Source organism: Chelonoidis abingdonii, chromosome 3, assembly GCF_003597395.2.
Source record: "Chelonoidis abingdonii isolate Lonesome George chromosome 3, CheloAbing_2.0, whole genome shotgun sequence".
NCBI lineage: Eukaryota > Metazoa > Chordata > Testudines > Testudinidae > Chelonoidis > Chelonoidis abingdonii.
Genome location: NC_133771.1, coordinates 47813196 through 47830835, shown reverse-complemented (window position 1 = coordinate 47830835; position 17640 = coordinate 47813196). Strand labels below are relative to the sequence as shown.

General features: G+C 43.0%; 1 protein-coding gene across 7 annotated transcripts in view; it reads right to left on the bottom strand.

Annotated features, from left to right (window-relative positions):
- The window catches only part of MLIP (muscular LMNA interacting protein), a 185403-nt gene that overhangs the window by 124027 nt on the left and 43736 nt on the right, over window positions 1–17640 (bottom strand). For 6 of the 7 annotated variants that reach the window (XR_012655492.1, XR_012655490.1, XR_012655491.1 and 3 more), the window contains exon 2: window positions 4449–4529. The exons of the other annotated variant lie outside the window; for it this stretch is intronic. Coding sequence is in view for 3 of the 6 variants with exons in the window: in XM_075063723.1 (XP_074919824.1) it covers window positions 4449–4529 (81 nt within the window). In the remaining 3 variants the exon portion in view is untranslated. The remainder of the gene's footprint in view (window positions 1–4448; window positions 4530–17640) is intronic. 7 annotated transcript variants of the gene reach the window in all.

The window sequence follows — 17640 nt, the reverse complement described above, 5'->3', positions numbered from 1 at the left end:
GCAAGTGAATGCTGCTGTGTAGCGCGGAGTATCGCCTGCTCTGTCCGCGGCATCCAGTACACATACGGTGGCCAGAAAAAAAAAAGCTGAATGGGCTCCATGGTTGCCGTTCTATGGCGTCTGCAGGGCAACAGGGAAAAAGGCACCGAAAGGATTGTCAGCTGATGTTTTCCCGGAGGAAGGAATGACTGACGACATTTACCCCAACCGCACCCGCGACAAAATGATTCAACCCAGAATTCCAAGGGAGCGGGGAGACTGCAGAGAACTAATGGATAAGCTACGGAAGAACTACCCACAAATGCAACACTCAGAAATCAACATTAGCCTCGGACCATGGAGCACAACGGCGAATTAATGTGGCCTAGTGTGGCCGCATGAAATCGAATTTATAATATCAGTTTTATAAAACCGATTTTAGCTAATTCGATATTATCCTGTAGTGTAGACGTGGCCTCAGGGTAAGTCACACAATGCTCTAGGAGTGCTCTCTCATGATTTTCCATCACATAATTTTTCTTATTTTCCTAATCTAAAAGCTACACCTACTATCTCTTAAGGAAACATAATTATCAAGTCAAGCACAGAGAACAGAAATAAATCTCTGCTTATATCTGTCATGGTTGAGAGATCAGTCCTCCAGGATGATGTTAATGAGGAACTTTAATTTAATTTTATGTTAGCATGCATCAGTCATTTGCACTGTAGTTTCTAAACATGTCTAGATGGTTGGGTGCCAGAGGGAGTTCACCATAATTGCTTCTCCTCTCAGCGAAGTCAGTACCAGATCTGCATGCAGCTTAGCACTGATCTCCCAACATGGCCTGCTGTGATATTCTCACTGCCAGTCATTTCACAATGGTTAACTAATGTGCCACAGCTTCCATACACATTCAACTCCCATCAGAACTAAAATTATGATGTTTCCTTTGCTTCAATACGAGGGCCCCTGAAGGATCAGCATTAGAGATACCAGCATGATACTCCCAGTAGGGAGGAGCACTTCTTCTGAGGGAGGTTACACGGTTTGAAACCCAGCTGAGGCACATTTTTGAATTTATTTTTCAGGGATTACTTTTCTATTGATTATTGGTGATATTAAAAATGCAATGGTAATTTTTTAAAAAAGGGGAAAGGACCCCATTTTTTAAGTAGCCGGCTCCAACTGGATCCAACTCCCCACTCTCTGTGTGAAGCCCAACACTGGCTTTCGCAAGTGCATATGTGCATGTGTGGAGAAGAGGGGGTCAGGTCACTGTAACAACGATGCTAGGTACTAGCCACACCAGGCATTCCCAACAGTGGTCTCATTTAACATCTTTTCAGTTTTCCATTTGATGGGAAATACTATGTGAACTGTTACATTTATAAGTTAAAAGTAATCTCAGTAGACATGTGAGGCACAGGAAACTCTAGCTAACTAGCGCCATCCTTTATTTGGGATTTGAACGTTTGCTATAAGTATTGGGCCAAAATCATCCCTCAGCCTCAGGAAGTGCAAAGTGTATTCTTCCTCCACCCGTGGAGACATCTTCAGCAGAAGAGGAGTCATCCCTGGGGGAGAGCAGACAGCAATTTCACTGCACTAGGAATTTCACTGGGGGGGGTTTAAATAACATCTGGGGCTGTGGCAGAACAGCACCTAGTTAGTGCACCTCCCAGTTCCCAACTCCCTCCTAGTCCTGTTCAGCTCTGCCCACTCTGTGGGTTGACCAGCTTGGAGTGGGGCCATGGGTGCTTTGCATTACTCTATCCCGCGCCTTTCGGACTTTCCACCACTCAGGCCCCACAAGCTAGAATCTGCTAATGAAACCAAGGCAATGAATTCTGTCAAAAGCTTGCCATTGTCCAAGCAGGGTAGAAATACTAGTCTGAAGGCAAGATTACACCACAGCTCTACATTGGCACAGCTGCACTGCTGTAGCGCATCTCGTGAAGCCACGCTATGACAATGAGAAAGCGCTCTTCCATTGGCATAGTTACTCCATCTCAGCTAGAAGCATAAGCTATGTCGGCAGGATAGTGTCTCCCACCTATGTAGCGCCAGTGCGGACAGCACAGATCTTGTGTTGCTCGGGTGAGAGGGCTTTTTCACACCTCTGAGTGAGGTAAGTTAGATTGACTTAACCAGTAGTGTTGACCTGCCCTGAGTAGATAATGTTTTTTGCTCTGCTTATATTTGAGTGAACTTGTTGCTGAAAGTAAAGCACTAATAGTATTGTTGAAAGTATGACACAGGGCAGGTACTGCAAACTCTTTAAAATGTAACTCTATCCAAGACACCTCAGTACTGACTTAAAACATCCTGAATGTCCAGGCCTCAGCCTCTTGTCAGCATGAAATTAATGATCATGTTGAATTGCGCCAACAAAGGAAGGGTAGGATTGTCAGGACTTCAGGCCTGCAGATGGACCTGGGACCAGTTAGCTGACCTGCAGTGGAACATCCTGATCAGGCTGGGAGGTGTCACTAGACCTGTGCTTAAGCCCTGTGGCTGCTCAATACTTATGCCTGCAGCTGTGATTGCTTCTGTGCCTGCCTTGTTCCAGCCTTGCTTCAGCTGTATTCCTGTCCTGCCCCAGTCTTCTTGTTCTGGTGAGTCTTGCTCCAATCCTTGGCTTAAGTACTGCTTCAATCATTAGGAATGACTGCCCATGCCTGATTCATGAGAAGGATGACATCACAGATTGCGTTGTCCTGTATATCTTACTCAGGCAAAATTCCCATCAAAACAAAGGCATCTTTGCCCCTCGTTAAGAACTGCTGACTCAGGCCCCAAATTCATTCTCACCTATACTGTTTTGCGGAAGTTAAAAGGCAAAGTCCATCCTTGTACATAAAAGAGAAAGGGTACAATCACACACAAGTCGGTTTTAACTGTCTCTATTGTCAGGGCCGCCCAGAGGATTCAGGGGCCCTGGGGTCTTTGGCAGAGGGGGGCCCCCACTTTGAAAGTAATTCGTCTGCGGGGGATCCTTCTGCTCCGGGACCCACAGCCGAAGTGCCCGAAGACCCGCAGCGGGGGGCCCCCACTGCCGAATTGCCGCCGAAGACCCAGCACTTTGGCAGCAGGTTCTGGGGCGGAAAGACCTTCTGCCGTGGGTCTTCAGGGCACTTCTGCAATGGGTCCCAGAGCGGAAGGACCCCCCGCCACCAAATTGCTGCCGAAAACCTGGAGCAGAAGAAGCTCTGGGGGCCCGGGCCCCACGAGAGTTTTCCGGAGACCCCGGAGCCAGTGAAGGACCCCGTTCCAGGGGCCCCAAAAAGGTCTTGTGGGGGGCGGCCCTTTATATCGTAGGTGCTACTTTCATTTGTCCCCCCACCTGCATCTCTGCTCTCATTTCAGTCTTACTGTCTCCTCTTCCCTATGAACATCCCTAATTCTGTTGACCCACTGCTCCCATCTGCTTTTTTTTAATTTACTTTCACTACAGCTGATATAATAAGGTAAATTTACTTATTTATGTGCAATTTTTCATATTTTGGTTAAAAAGTTTTCAAAAACAAAAAATAGTTTGAGGATTTGGGGGCTTTGATGAAAACTTGAAAAATGTGGACAAGTTTGTGTTTCCTCAAAAAGTAACTTTTTGGCCCCCCAAAAAAAGATAAAAATATTCAGCGTTCTGCCCCTCCTATACTTCAGACTTTCTCCCTGTCTTCATCTACAAACTACTCATTTCCATTTCTTTCAATCCCTCCTTAAAACATCAGCTTTTCAACAGATATCTCCTCTTTTGTTCTGAACTGCAGACCTGTGCCATGCCTTATATCTGGGCATCTTTTTAAGACTGCAAATTCATGGGGCAGGGAACCAATGGGTATAAAGAGCTGTATACATTTACAGCACTGTGGCTTGGATTTTCAAAGGAGTCTCAAGGCTTGTCTACAGGATGAGTTATTCACGATTAAACCCATGATTCGTCCAGAATAAGAGTAATTTATTCCAAGTTATCTTAATTCAGTGGTTTAGGCAAAGCATCATTTGTATGACCAGAGTCTAAGGAGCAGAGAATCCTCCCTCCCACCCCACAGAGTCTAAGGGTCTGCCCAGCCTTCTACCACACAACCAGGCAGCTATGAGTGTCTGATACAACCATCTACCACAGGTGCTTGGTCTTACAAAACAGAAATCCGTATATTACAAAGTACAGCTGAGACCTAAACGTGTTCTCATTAACACTATTTCAGACCAATGAAACATTTTGTAAAATACCAGAGATTAACTGGTCCTTAACTGAGCACAAATGAAGTAAATTGGGACTTTGTTCTATTAAGGACTGCAGCCAGATGTAATTAACAATAGATTTCAAGCCAGATTTTTTTACATTAAAAACAATAATCTCAAAATATTTACTGAATAACAAAACCCAATATCAATCCTTCAGTTGTCTCTACAAGATATTTTACAAAGATGCAATGTAGCACGGTCTAAAAAAAAATCTTCTTACCAGTTCTGTGCTAAGGAAACTCAGTGGACTGGTGACTTGTATGTCTCTTTTTCCAAACTGCTGTCCATGTGTAGGATGCAGCTTGCAGTGGGGGAAAAAAGGACAGGTTTTAAACAACAATATAGATATGTATGATCGATTGAAGGAGAGATGTTATTTTTCACTGTTCAGCAATGATTTCTAGAGGGACTTCTAGCAAGATATTTTCTGAATAGGCATGTGTGGGCCTAAAAGAATTTTGGATACAAAGAGACATTGTTCAAGAACCCAACTACTAAAATGTAACATGGTAAATATGAAATTATTGTTTGCTTCTTTAATACATTACAGGGAGCTGAGGGTGTTAGCATATAATATCCATTTTTCTTTGATTGGGCTAATCATTAAAAGTAGTTGGTTTTTAAACATTTGATATTTCACTTGAATTGTAAAGTTAATGTCCCTACATGTAAAATATACTCTATGTGTATCAATGCCACCACAGAAGTAATACATACTGAATGGATTCATTTGGGTTATGGATTTACTTATTTACAAGAACAGCTGTACATGTTGTGATGGCATCATTCTACTAAATGTCCCTTTAATATGAAAGTGATTGTGTTTGAAATTTTCAGTTGTTTATTCCAAACTTCACTTTGCCTCATTGGAAAAGATATATTTTCTGTTTTGCAAACTGCTTCAATCAGTCCACTAAACATAGTCATGCTCCATTCCCCAAATGTTTTAGAGTGCAGGAGAGAACAGAAATAGAGTTTCAAGAAGCTGTTTGTATATTTTGTACTGAGAAAAACAATATAGTTAGTAGTGGAAGGCTGTGTTGCTACAAAACTGGGCATCAGGCAAGTGAGATTCTATTCCCAGCTCCGCCATAGACTTCCTGTGTGACCGTGGGCAAGTCACTGGACCCTTATCTACCCTAGAGTATTTTGTCAATGCAGGTGTAATTGTGACTCTCTAGCATGTATATCATTCACTAGGTATCCACCAGCAAAATTGTTTGCAATGGTACACAAGTATTCACACTGTTGTAGTGACTGCACTTGCTCTTAAGATGACAGCGTGTCATATATCCCAGTGACTGTGCAGTCAAGTGCTAATATAACAGCTGCAGTAGTGCTATTAGTTCTCCCTAGGAAATCAGATAAAAGTGTTGGTGAATCGCTTCAGTTTTATCTAAAAGGATCAGAAGAACTCAAACCTCTCTGCATTCCTAACTCTTAACTACAATAGTTTACTTAGGCAGAATTCCCTTTTGAACAAAATGGAGAGGTTTTGAGAATTAGAAAGGATCCAATTAAGGTTGCCACTTTTCCATTGGGCAATCCATATTAAGCTCCATCTGTGCCACCTCAAACCAGGAATGTCCTTAAGCGAAGCCATTTCCCCGCCAGACTGAAAATGAATTCTGTTACTGATATCTTAGCAGTCAGGTTTCCTCCTTTCTGTCCTCCTCCTGATGGTTGGCCTCACATCCAAGTCAGATAGTTTGTCACCTGACCAACCTCACTCTCCTTTCCTCCTCTTTTTATACAATCCTTACTACCTCTGTGTCTCTTCTGTCCCTCATCTACATCTGTCTTCTCCTTTTCGTCGTATTTTGTCCACAGATTCTTACAAGCTCTAGTAATACCTCCAATCCATTATGTCAAATACATATACCCCAAATGGATCCATCCACAGTTGCAAACTATATGAGTTTGCCACCTAGATTTGTGCAGCACATGAAGCGAGTCTGTAGATGTGCCCATTGATGAAAGGAAGTCTGAGAAAGGATAACACATTGAGGTTATAGTCAGAGGGTAGCCGTGTGAGTCTGGACTGGTAAAAGCCAGGCAGAAACTGTGGCACCTTATAGATAAACCAGACTTTTGGAGCATGAGCTTCATGGGTGAATACCGACACTTTGTCAGATGCAGTAGTGGAAATATCCAGGGTAGGTAATATAATGCTAGCAAGCAAGCTAGAGATAAAAAGGTTAGTTCAATCAGGGGAGAGGAGGCCCTCTCTAGCAGCTGAGGTGTGAAAACCAAGAGAGGAGAAACTGGTTCTGTAGTTGGCAAGCCATTCCACAGCTTGTTTAATCTGAGCTGATGGTGTCAAATTTGCAGATGAACTGAAGCTCAGTTAGTTCTCTTTGAAGTCTGGTCCTGACGTTTTTTTGCAGGATGGCCAGTTAAGGTCTGCTATAGTGTGGCAGGGAGGTTGAAGGTTCTCCTACAGGTTTTGTATATTGCCTATTCCTATATTGATTTGTGTCCATTTATCCTTTATTCGTAGAGACTGTCCATTTGGCGATGTACATAGTCAAGGAGGGCGCATGCATCAATATGATGGGCAAGATTACATTGGTGGAGTGCAGGTGAGACCTGTGATGGGGTGTGATCTGTTTAGTGCTGTGATGGTGTCGCTGTGTAGATATGTGGGCAGAGTTGGCATCCGAGGTTGTTGCATGGATTGGTTCTAGGCGAGTTACTATGGTGTGGGTGTGCAGTTGCTGGTGAGACAGAGTTAGGTTGGCAGGATGTCTGTGGACGAGGATTTGGCCTGCCACCCAAGGCCTGTGAAAGTGGGGGAGATCGTTGTCCAGGATGGTGTGTAGAGTCCCTGATGATGCTTGAGGGTTTTAGCTGGGGGCTGATATGTGGATGGCCATGCAGTCCTGTGGGTTCTTCTCGTTTGGTCTGCAGTAGGAGGCTTGTACATGGTTAGCACGTCTGCCTAGTGATGATCTGTTCCTATTCCCGTGCGGGTATGTAGTTTGAGAAGCTTGGGAGATTGAGGCTGGTTGGTCTGTCTGAGGGGTAGAGCAAGATGCGGTTGTACTCAGTGCGGTGTAGACAATGACATGTGATGTGCCTGACAGGCATGGAAAGCTGGAGGCATGAAGGTAGGCATAGCAGTGTAGGTTTCGATATAGGTGTGGTGTTAATGTGACCAATCTCTATTTGCATCAGGGTCGAGACAAGGGACTTCCGCATGTAGATGGTCACCAGGCTGAGGTTGATGTGGGGTGGAAGCTGTTGGAAATGTGGTGGAATTTTTCACAGAGTCGTCCTTCCGCATGGGTCCAGATGAATGAAGATGTTCATCAATGTAGTTGCGTTAGGTAGAGAAGGGGCGTGAGTGGACGAGAGCTGAGGAACGTTGTTCCAGGCCATCCATAAAAAGATATATATGGCATATATGGGGGCCATGTGGTGCCCATAGCATGGCCACTGATGCTGGAGAATCATATATTGTCATCAAATTTGAAAATAGTTGTGGTAAGTATAAAGGCACAGAAGCTCAGCAGGCCAGTTGTGCTGTGCATCAATCAAGGGATACTGTTCCTGACAGCTTGTATTCATCTGTGTGGTGTGATGTTTGTGTAGAGAGCCTCTACATTCCATGGTGGACTAGGATGGTGTTTTCTGGAGGTGCACCAATGCAGTGTAGTTCTCAGGAAAGTCAGTGGTGGTCATGGAGATAGCTGGAGTGCCTGGTGCATAGGGGTCGGAGTAGAGAGTCCACATATGCCAGACAGTCTTCAGTGAGAGTGCCATAGCCCGAGATGATGGGGGGTCCTAAGGATTTCCGGGTTTGTGATCTATGGTAAGTAGATAGAAATACGCCTGGCGGGGCTCCTGAGGGTATGTTGAATTTGTCCATGTGTTAGTGTAGGAGTGTCCAGTAGATGGTGCAGTTTCTTAGTGTATTCCTCAGTGGGATCTGAGGGAAGTGGCCTGTAGAATTTGGTATTGGAGAGTTGTCTGGCAGCCTCCTTTTGGTAGTCAGACATGTTCAACCTAAACATTGAGGTTTAGCTTTGGTACACCACGAGTAGCGTTCTTCTGCTGTAGATATTTCCAAAAGTAAGCACAAAGTTTAAATAGTTTTGAAGTTCAGAAATTATTTTCAAAAATGATAATATACTACACACCTTTATGTCTTGATGTTGTGTATTGATAGGAGACTTCCTTTTATTTTAAGCAGTGGGTAAGAGACAAATATGAGCCTTTACAAAGGCGCCAGAAAAGGAAGTTGTGAAACTTAGCATTTCATACATAGTTGTCTCCAGTCACCCAATGTTCTTACCCAGTTCTGAAAAGCAGCTACTTTGTGGGTGAAGTAGAATGTTGTAAATACAAGAACAACATTGTGCATCTGGAATCAATCTCAACTAGATAACAATTAAAGTAGTATGATTGTTGTTTCCCTGAATGGATCAAAATTCAGTGCTATTGATCAGAGAATCAAAGTTTCTTTACTTATTTTAGGCTTTGGGCTAGCACACCTGTAAATAATATTACCCAAACAAGATGTTATCATAAGCTAATCAAAATGATGACTGTTTTAAAAGAGAGTGACAGAATCCGCCTTTGAAACGATCAATAATCTATCACTGTCATTTGATTTCATATTTAGAGTGGTAGCTGTATTTTGCAGTTTAAGGATATAAACAATTCAGAGAAAAGTGATGGTGTAAGTGGCAAAAATAACACAAATATTAACACAACATTTACTCCCTGTGTATTTGAGCTTTAATTTGACAGTTTTAAAACTAGTGATTGATGCAAATTATGGGCAGCTTTATCTGATAGCACTAGATAAGAAAGCATTTAGACAATTTATTGTCAGAACTGCCACTCTAGGGGATTTTCTTTTCTTTAATGAACATTGGCATCAATTTAAAAAAAAACTTTTGACTCCCAAATTTCCCACACTGTACAGAAATTCATCCTGTGCTATTAAAGGTGTTTCTGATAGCAGCTATCTATTCTATTCTGGTTCTTATAGTGTCCTCATCCCCATGTATCTCAATGCCTTTCAGTAGTGCATTAAGAAATGAAAAACATCTGTGAAGCATGGTTCATTCTTTCTCTCATCCTTTCCCCCAAGGAGAAAACTGTGTGTGCGCAGGGGAATGTTTTTATTTGATGGGGGAGGTTGGGGGACTCTTTCTTTGTTTTAAATTATAGATACAGCTTGCTGTGAATTAACAAAGGTCAAAGAAGTACACCTTGCACTAGGAGTGAAAGGTAGTAAGGTTTGTCATGATTCTTACATTTTATGGGAGTTTGTTACAAAGCCTTGGACTGACATCAGTGAAAGCACTGTTTCCTTTACCCTACCAGCCAGCAGCTCCATTAGGCCTAAGGGTATGACTACACTGCAACTGGGGGATGCAATTATACCATGTGTAGACATACCTCAGCTAGCTTTAATCTAGCTAGCTCGGTGTACCACAGGAGTTGATGCCATGGCAGCATGTACTTCTGTGAGGCTAGCAGCCCAAGTAACTCGCCAGCAGTCCAGGCAGGTTTGTAAAGCCTGAGCAGGACCCCATGCTGCCGTGGCTTCATTGTTATTGGCATACAAGCTAGCTAGATTAAAGCTAGATCACGTATCTCTACATGTGCTGCAATACATACCCTAAGAAGCAGATTTGTCAAGCTTGGGGAAAATGTTCCTTGCTCCCTGTAATCTTTCAAGACGTATGGGTTAAGAGGTAAAACATTTGGGCCCCTTCTTCAAGAGGGAAAAGAATGTCACCTAATGAAAAAACTGAAAAGAAACTGGTTTATTTCCCCATTGGGGAGTTTTTAATCATTTCTTGTTAGGGGAGAAAAAACTTCTGAGTGAGGATTTCAGAAAATGATCCCAGATTTGTAAAAAGAAAGGAAAGAAATAAGTCTGAGATAGCACAGGGAAATGATTTTCTACCTAAACAGGTATATCTCCTATTATTATTATTATCTGCCTATTGTCATTATTACCCAGAGAGGTAACAATTATCAGCAAATCATGATTGTTATTAGCCTATAGCAATACTTCTGACTGGGGAAGGTATTGCTATATCAAGACACTCACAATCACCACTCTTTCATTATGGGATGCTTTATAAACTCAGGAGTTTATAATACATGCATTTTAAAAATGCTTTCTGATTAAATTTTAAATATGAGTTGTCAGGTCCAACTTCAAAAAGCACTGAGAAAAAGTGCAAATCATTGTCCATTATGGGGCATCAAATGGATTTTCAGAGGTTTCCATTTTTCCTTCCTTTCTGTTGCTACAAATATTGTTTCGAGGAAAAATTGAGAGATTATGTGATTCAAATAGTAGGAAGCAGGCGGCAAATACAGTGGTAGAAAAAAGGAAAAAATAATGCCTTATTTTTCCATTTGTTATTTTTAGTATGATACTATTTTAATTTCCAGTTAGGGCTTGTCTACACTATAATATTGTCGACAAAACTTTGTCTTTCATGGGTACTTATAAAAGCCCCCCTGTGAAAGACAAAAGTTTTGTCAACACAAGTGGCAGTGTGTACACAGCTTTCTTGGCAGAAGTGCTCTCCTCCCGACAAAGCTAACACCGCTCAAAAGTGCAGACAAAATACCGACAGAAAGCACTCACACATGCTGACTTTTAGTGACAAGGCTGTGTAGACAAGCCCTTACTTAAAGCATTACAGCACGAACAATTTGAATTCCAGGAGACAGTCTAGATAACTCCTGTGTTACTCCCTTACTCAATGTTTTGACAAGTGAGAAGATTTGAGGATGAGAAACAGATTTGGGCTACAATAAACTCTCCTTCCTACTACAGTTCAGTAAATAACTTTTTCTAAGATTCTTCATCCCAAAGACTGTATAAGTTTAATGATGATTATTAATGAATCCCAACTGTTTTTAATAAAGTTTTTACATCTGTAGGGACAAAGCACCATGTGAGCTGTGAGTGTGTTGTGAAACAGCTTTAAAAGATTTACAGAAAAAAGTGAACCTAGGTTAAAACTATAAATAAATATGGGCTAAGAAAGGTGTATGAGTCATCCCTGTCAGAACTCACTAATTGTAATTTATTTTTGATAAAACCTGATTTTACTCATTTATGTTTTGTGCATGTCACTAAAAAAAAAAAGCTTGGATTTTTGTAAAAAAAAGGGTCTGGGTTTAAGGTTTACATTGATTCAGTTAAATTCTGTCTATTTCCATGGTAATGTTTTTTACATTCCTTCTGATTACATCTGTTTCCTCAAAAAAAAGCCTGTGATTAGGATTTTAGGGCTCAAGTTTGTAACAGCATACTGGGACTGCTCAAATGCATAAAGTTAAGCACATGTACAAGTGTTTGCAAGATCAAACCATTAACCTTTCTGCAAAGCCTTTTCTCTTATTTTCAAAGGGCATTTAATCAAATGACAAGCTCATGCAGTTACAGTCTAACCTCATGTCAGCCAGTCTTAACACCTTAGCCACCGCTTTCTCGGTTTCCCTGCAAGTGATCAAATGCCCTCTGCTAAGGATCCTTCAGAAGTTAGCACTGAAAAAAAATCATGTTTGAAAGCAAAGGGAACGAAGCAGGATATTTTTGGAAATGACAGATAAGCCCTATTTACTGAGTACTTGTCTTCCCTCTGTTTCCCAGTTAAAAATCCCTGGAACTCTGCTGACATTCTGGTAGCTGACAACATTAAAATGAAGAGTTGCTTTTAATTTAAATGGGACAGTGGGAGCGTAGAGCCTGTTGGAGCAGTACTGCCTTGACTGACTCTGCGCTGCCCATGTCATCAGGGAATCTCATGCCTCTGCAATACACATAGCAACTACTTGGTCACTGAGCACTACCCATGGAATCGTTACCTCCACAGACCTTGGGAGGGGGTGGGGTAGCAACATCAGAGTGTCAGTCCACAGAGAAGATAGGGAGGATCTCCATTGGTTGTGAAGAACTGTAAAAGGGAACCTTTCGCTCTGTTCACCCAGGTGACAGGTCCCTGAATGTAGGATACAGCGATTGAGATCTGCAGAAGGGCCCAAATGAACAAGCCACTAGTTTACAAACGAGGGGCTGGAGGTGGAGTGCTTACAGTGAGGGTTCCCTGACTTTGTCTTGGACTTCTGCTCTTCACATGCCATTAAGCGTATGAGGAACCCACTCAGGCACAGTTGGATTTCAAAAACTGGTTTTATCACCTATATTTATCACAAACATTCAAGGTTTAGCAACATATATACACACTGCTGATCCGGCGGGGCTTGGGCGGTCTCTTCAATGTAGGATAAGGAATCCCGCTATTGGGCTCCAAAATTACTCACTTTCTACAGTTTGGTATGGACTTTCCCCATTGGTTCATTAGACCCTGTATATGCTGCCCTCCAGATCCCTCTACAACTTCTCTCTACTCCAGGCTTTCTGGAAGGAGTCCATGCACAGGGGTGAAAGAGGAGAGAGACAGGGAAGAGCTTCATGGATGAGAAAAGGGGGGGGTGGAGTTTTAGACCCCGATGCTGCAAAATCTCTGGCTGTGAGCAGATCCTGCTTTCATATGGACTCCCCTTTAAACCAGTAGGGGTTGGTTCATGCAGAAGCTGCAGATTCGTTTCTGTGGAGAATTTTAGATTGTGGTTCAACTTTTGTTATGCAGTTTCTGGATGAATTCATTTTAAAAAATCAAAATTAATAAATGTGTATTAATGATATACTGGAGAATGAACGTTATAAACATGGGAACTTTGTTAATTGTGTTTATTATTATAACTAGAAGAGCCCCAGTACTGCCCTTGCCCTGTGACTTCAACGGGGCTCTGTCTGGGCACAGCAGTTCACCCACACACTACACATTGCAAGTCTAGAACAAAGGTTGCAATGTAAAATAACAAAAGCAAAGAAAATCAAAGGTAATTATATCATTCACCAATATGCTACTGTGGATTTGATTCAGCATCAAGTAGCTGCATAAACTTTAAATCTCTATCCTTTTGAGGTCCATGTTAGAATACCTGCCACACAGGGGCACACTTAAAAAGTTTATTTTTGCGAATCGTCTCTTGTGTTGTATTTGATATATAGGCACAGACAGATGCTTTCAACTCTCTGATCAGACTCCTCACCTTGCTTAATTTATTCAAGCTGAAATTCATCCTTATGCAGAGGGTCAGTATGAGGTCTGTGAAACACATCTGCAAAAGCAGAGCTTCAAGGACTTATTTGTCTTCTCATGCTTGTCTTCTGCACAGAAGTGAATTTCACCCCTAGTGACTAATGGTGTGTGACTCTAAAAAAGAGAGTATAAAGATTCAGAATGGCTTTGAGGAGCATCCAATAGCAGGCCAAGCATTTCATGTGAGAGTAAATGTTACAGTCTATCTGAACAGAGAGAGGGATAGGGAAGGGAAACAGAGCTAGTCAACGTAGCAATCAATATTTGTTCTTTCCATCACCTATCATTCATTTTTTTCAAAGGAGTTTGTACAGTGCCTATTTCTGTTAAAAATATTTATATCTTAACAACCTGAAGACCATTGAAAGGAGAGCATTCTGATGAGCAATAAGCCTCTAGAGTAAGAGAACTCCAATTAAGAACACTTACTGAGGAAGCAAAGAGGGATACATTCTGAACTAAGTTGACATTATAGGTCTTTTAAGTGTCTCACTCCCACTTTATGTGCCTAAATCCAAACTTTAAATCCTGTAAACCCCCACTTAGCTGCTGGCCAAACCTGTAGCGGTCTGTAACATGCCTTTGGCGGACACAGATGAGAATGCCAAATTCTTCTTGAACCAAGAACCTTGCAATTATTTGTATATATTTGATTCCTTTAACTCAGTGTTTTCCAAACTTGGGACGCTGCTTGTGTAGGGAAAGCCCCGGCAGGCCGGGCCGATTTGTGTACCTGCTGCGCCCGCAGGTCCGGCCAATTGCAGCTCCCACTGGCTTCTCCAGGCCAATGGGAGCTTCTGGAAGTGGCATGGGCCAAGGGACATACTGGTTGCTGCTTCCAGCAGTTCCCATTGGCCTGGAGCAGCGAACCACAGCCAGTGAGAGCCGCGATCACCCTGACCTATGGATGCGGCAGGTACACAAACTGGCCCAGCCCGCCAGGGGCTTTCCCTACACAAGCGGCATCCCAAGTTTGGGAAACACTGCTTTAACCAATTCTAACTCTTACCTTTCTTTCTACGAATAAATCTTTAGATTTTAGATACTAAAGCATTGATATCAGAGTGATTTTTGGATAAGATCTAAGTTATATATTGACCTGGGTGTGTGGCTGGTCCTTTGGAATCAGAAGAACCTTTTATTTGAAGAGATTGGTTTTAAAGAACCACTCATGTCTAAGTCTAGTGTTTTCAGTGGTAATACAAGGACTGGAATGTCGAAGGAAACTGCTTTTATGACTTCTTGTTGGTAAAACAGGAGTTTACTTTTGTTGCTGGGTTGGTATATCCTATGGGGGATTAACCACCAATCTTGGGGTGTATCTGCCCTATTTCTCAGCAGTTTGTTCTGAATTTGGCATTCTCAGTTGTGGCCCAAGAAAGCACAGTTATAGTATATCTTGGTCTTGTGCAAATTACACCAATGCAACTGTGCATACAAAAGTACTCAACTTCTCAATACCACCTTCAGATTATGTGCCAACTCCATCTGTGAGAAATTTCTCTGCTGACACTGTAGCCTCAAGCAATTTGCAAGGTATTTTTTCCACATATCAACATCAAATCAACTTAACATTTTGATTCTGAATGGATGGATCAGATTGCCGAAGTTAGTATTCCAAAGTAACTTCAAACTGATACTGGATGACTAAGATGTTTTAAGATGCATTATAAAATTATTATTCTATTAATAGTATCAAGATTTCACATTCAATTGTAAATATATACTTTTCCACACATTTAGAGCTCATGTTGATGGAAATGTTCAAAATTGTTTCAGTGGCCCTTGGCAAAAAAAATAGCCACACACTGATGCCAAATCCTGTACGTAATATCTTGAGCTGCTTGTAATGAGGTGGTGAAGTTGTATGACAACCTTTCTTAGTATACTAACTAATGAGTCAGCCCTGAGACAGCCCATGTTGCCTAGGGAGGTTGTGGAATCTCCATCAGTGGAGATTTTTAAGAGCAGGTTAGACAAACACCTGTCACGAATGGTCTAGATAATACTTAGTCAAGATCCCTTCCAGTCCTATGATTCTATGTTTAAATCAACATTCGCTACCTGCTACCATTATGAAGAAGAGCCTTTTCCTCTGAAACAGATAGACAGGTCAATATCAGCAAATGAGCAGCAGCAAAAGCAGTCTATAATAATCACAGTAATCTTAAGGGATCTGTCATGAGGATGTCAATGTGATGTGTACATGAATACACATTAAAATCAGGAGTCCTAGGGCAAAGTTTTGACTAGTTGGTGTCAAAAGTGGTACTTATAATAACAGTGTCAATTATCAAGAAGCATTAATGGCAATTTGCCTGTGTGTGAACATCAACAGTTAAGATTCACTAGTAAAAGACGGTTACTCACATTTGTAACTGTTGTTCTTCGAGATGTGTTGCTCATATCCATTCCAGTTAGGTGTGCGCGCGCCGCGTGCACGTTCGTCGGAAGATTTTTACCCTACCAACAAAAAGAGAGAGATTGCCAGCAACATGGCCATGTACTACATAAACAACCTGAGGGACATGTCCTCCTCCTTTTGTCAGGAGCCATCCATCTCTGGACTTTTGCATAGCCACTCGATGAATCTGGTAGCATCGTTTCTCCTTGGCGTTTGACTCAGCAGATCTTTCCTGTCTCATGAGTGCTTGCCCTGCCTAATGTGATGCATTCTGTTGCCAGAAGTGGGGATTTTTCCCACATATGGGCCTGTTCGCTTACCGCGAGAACACGAAATATCTGAGGTTCTGCCCCTCCCAAGGTCTCTCTCCGGGACCGATCTCGGACGCTGTCCTCATGCTGTGGAAGGGCCAACACCTTATGCCTTCCCACCGTTCCCCCGGCTCATTGGGTCCTGCTCACCTTCGCAGGGGCAGGGCGCACATCATCATGATCACTCCAGAGTGTCCAGGCAGCGCTGATACGCCACGTTGTCGGCCTGTCAATAGCCTACCCAATTACCCTGCCACTCCACCCAGACCTCATACCTCAGGACTGCGGCAGACTTCGCCGCCCGGACCTGCAGTCTCTTCACCTCATGGTGTGGCCGCTACGTGACTATCACGATAGCAGGAAGCCTTCCACCTGGTCAACGTACCTGGCCAGATGGAAGCGTTCTTCCTACAGGTGCGATACGCTAAATCTTACTCCTGCTAAGGTCTCGATCCCCTCTATTTTGGACTACCTCTGGATTGCAACAGCATGGCCTAGCGGTGTCATCGCCAAGGGTACACTTGGCAGCCATCTCTACCTTCCATCCAGGCTAAGGTGGTCGTTCTGGTTCTCACATTTATGGTTTCGAGGTCCTCAAGGGCTTGCAGCGCATACACCCTTAGGTACGCCGCCCAGCCCCAACCTGGGACCTCAACCTGGGTCTAACCAGACTTATGTCTCCTCCATTCGACCCTTAGTGACTGCTCGCTGCTATACCTGTCTTGGAAGACAGCTTTCCTCATAGCCGTTACATCGGCCAGACGAGTCTTCGAGCTCAGGGCTCTTATGGTGGTTCCACCATACATTATGTTCACAAAGACGAGGTGCAGTTACGACACACCCGGCTTTCCTCCCTAAGGTGGTTTCGGCTTTCATGTTAACCCCACTCACCGCGATGGGACAACAATTGCACTCCCTGGACGTCTGTAGAGCGCTCACATTTATGTTGAGCGGACAAAACCATTTTGTAACACGCCCCAACTCTCGGTCGCAGTAGCTGACTGAAGGAAAGGCCTACCTGTTTCCTCTCAGAGGATCTCATCTTGGGTGATGACATGCACCCGCACTTGTTATGCTTGGCTTACATTTCCCCAAGCCACATCACCATGCATTATACCAGTGCTCAGGCTTCATCTGCCGCCTTGCTGATTCATTTACCTACCCACGAGATCTATCGCGCAGCTCCATGGTCCTCGGTCCATACCCTTGCTTCGCATTATGCTCTGATTCAACAGTCAGAGATACTGCAGCCTTTGGCTCAGCAGTTTACATTCTGCCATATTTCACTCCGACCCCACCGCTACATAAGGCTTGGAATCACCTAACTGGAATGGATATGAGCAAGCACTCGAAGAAAGAAAAGACGGTTACTCACCTTTGTAACTGTTGTATTTCGAGATGTGTGCTTCATATCCATTCCACACCCGCCCTCCTTCCTCCTGTCGGAGTAGCCGGCAGAAGGAACTGAAGGTGGTTGGGTCGGCAGGGGTATATATCCGGCACCATAGCGGCACCACTCCAGGGGCGCCCTGCAACCCACCGAGT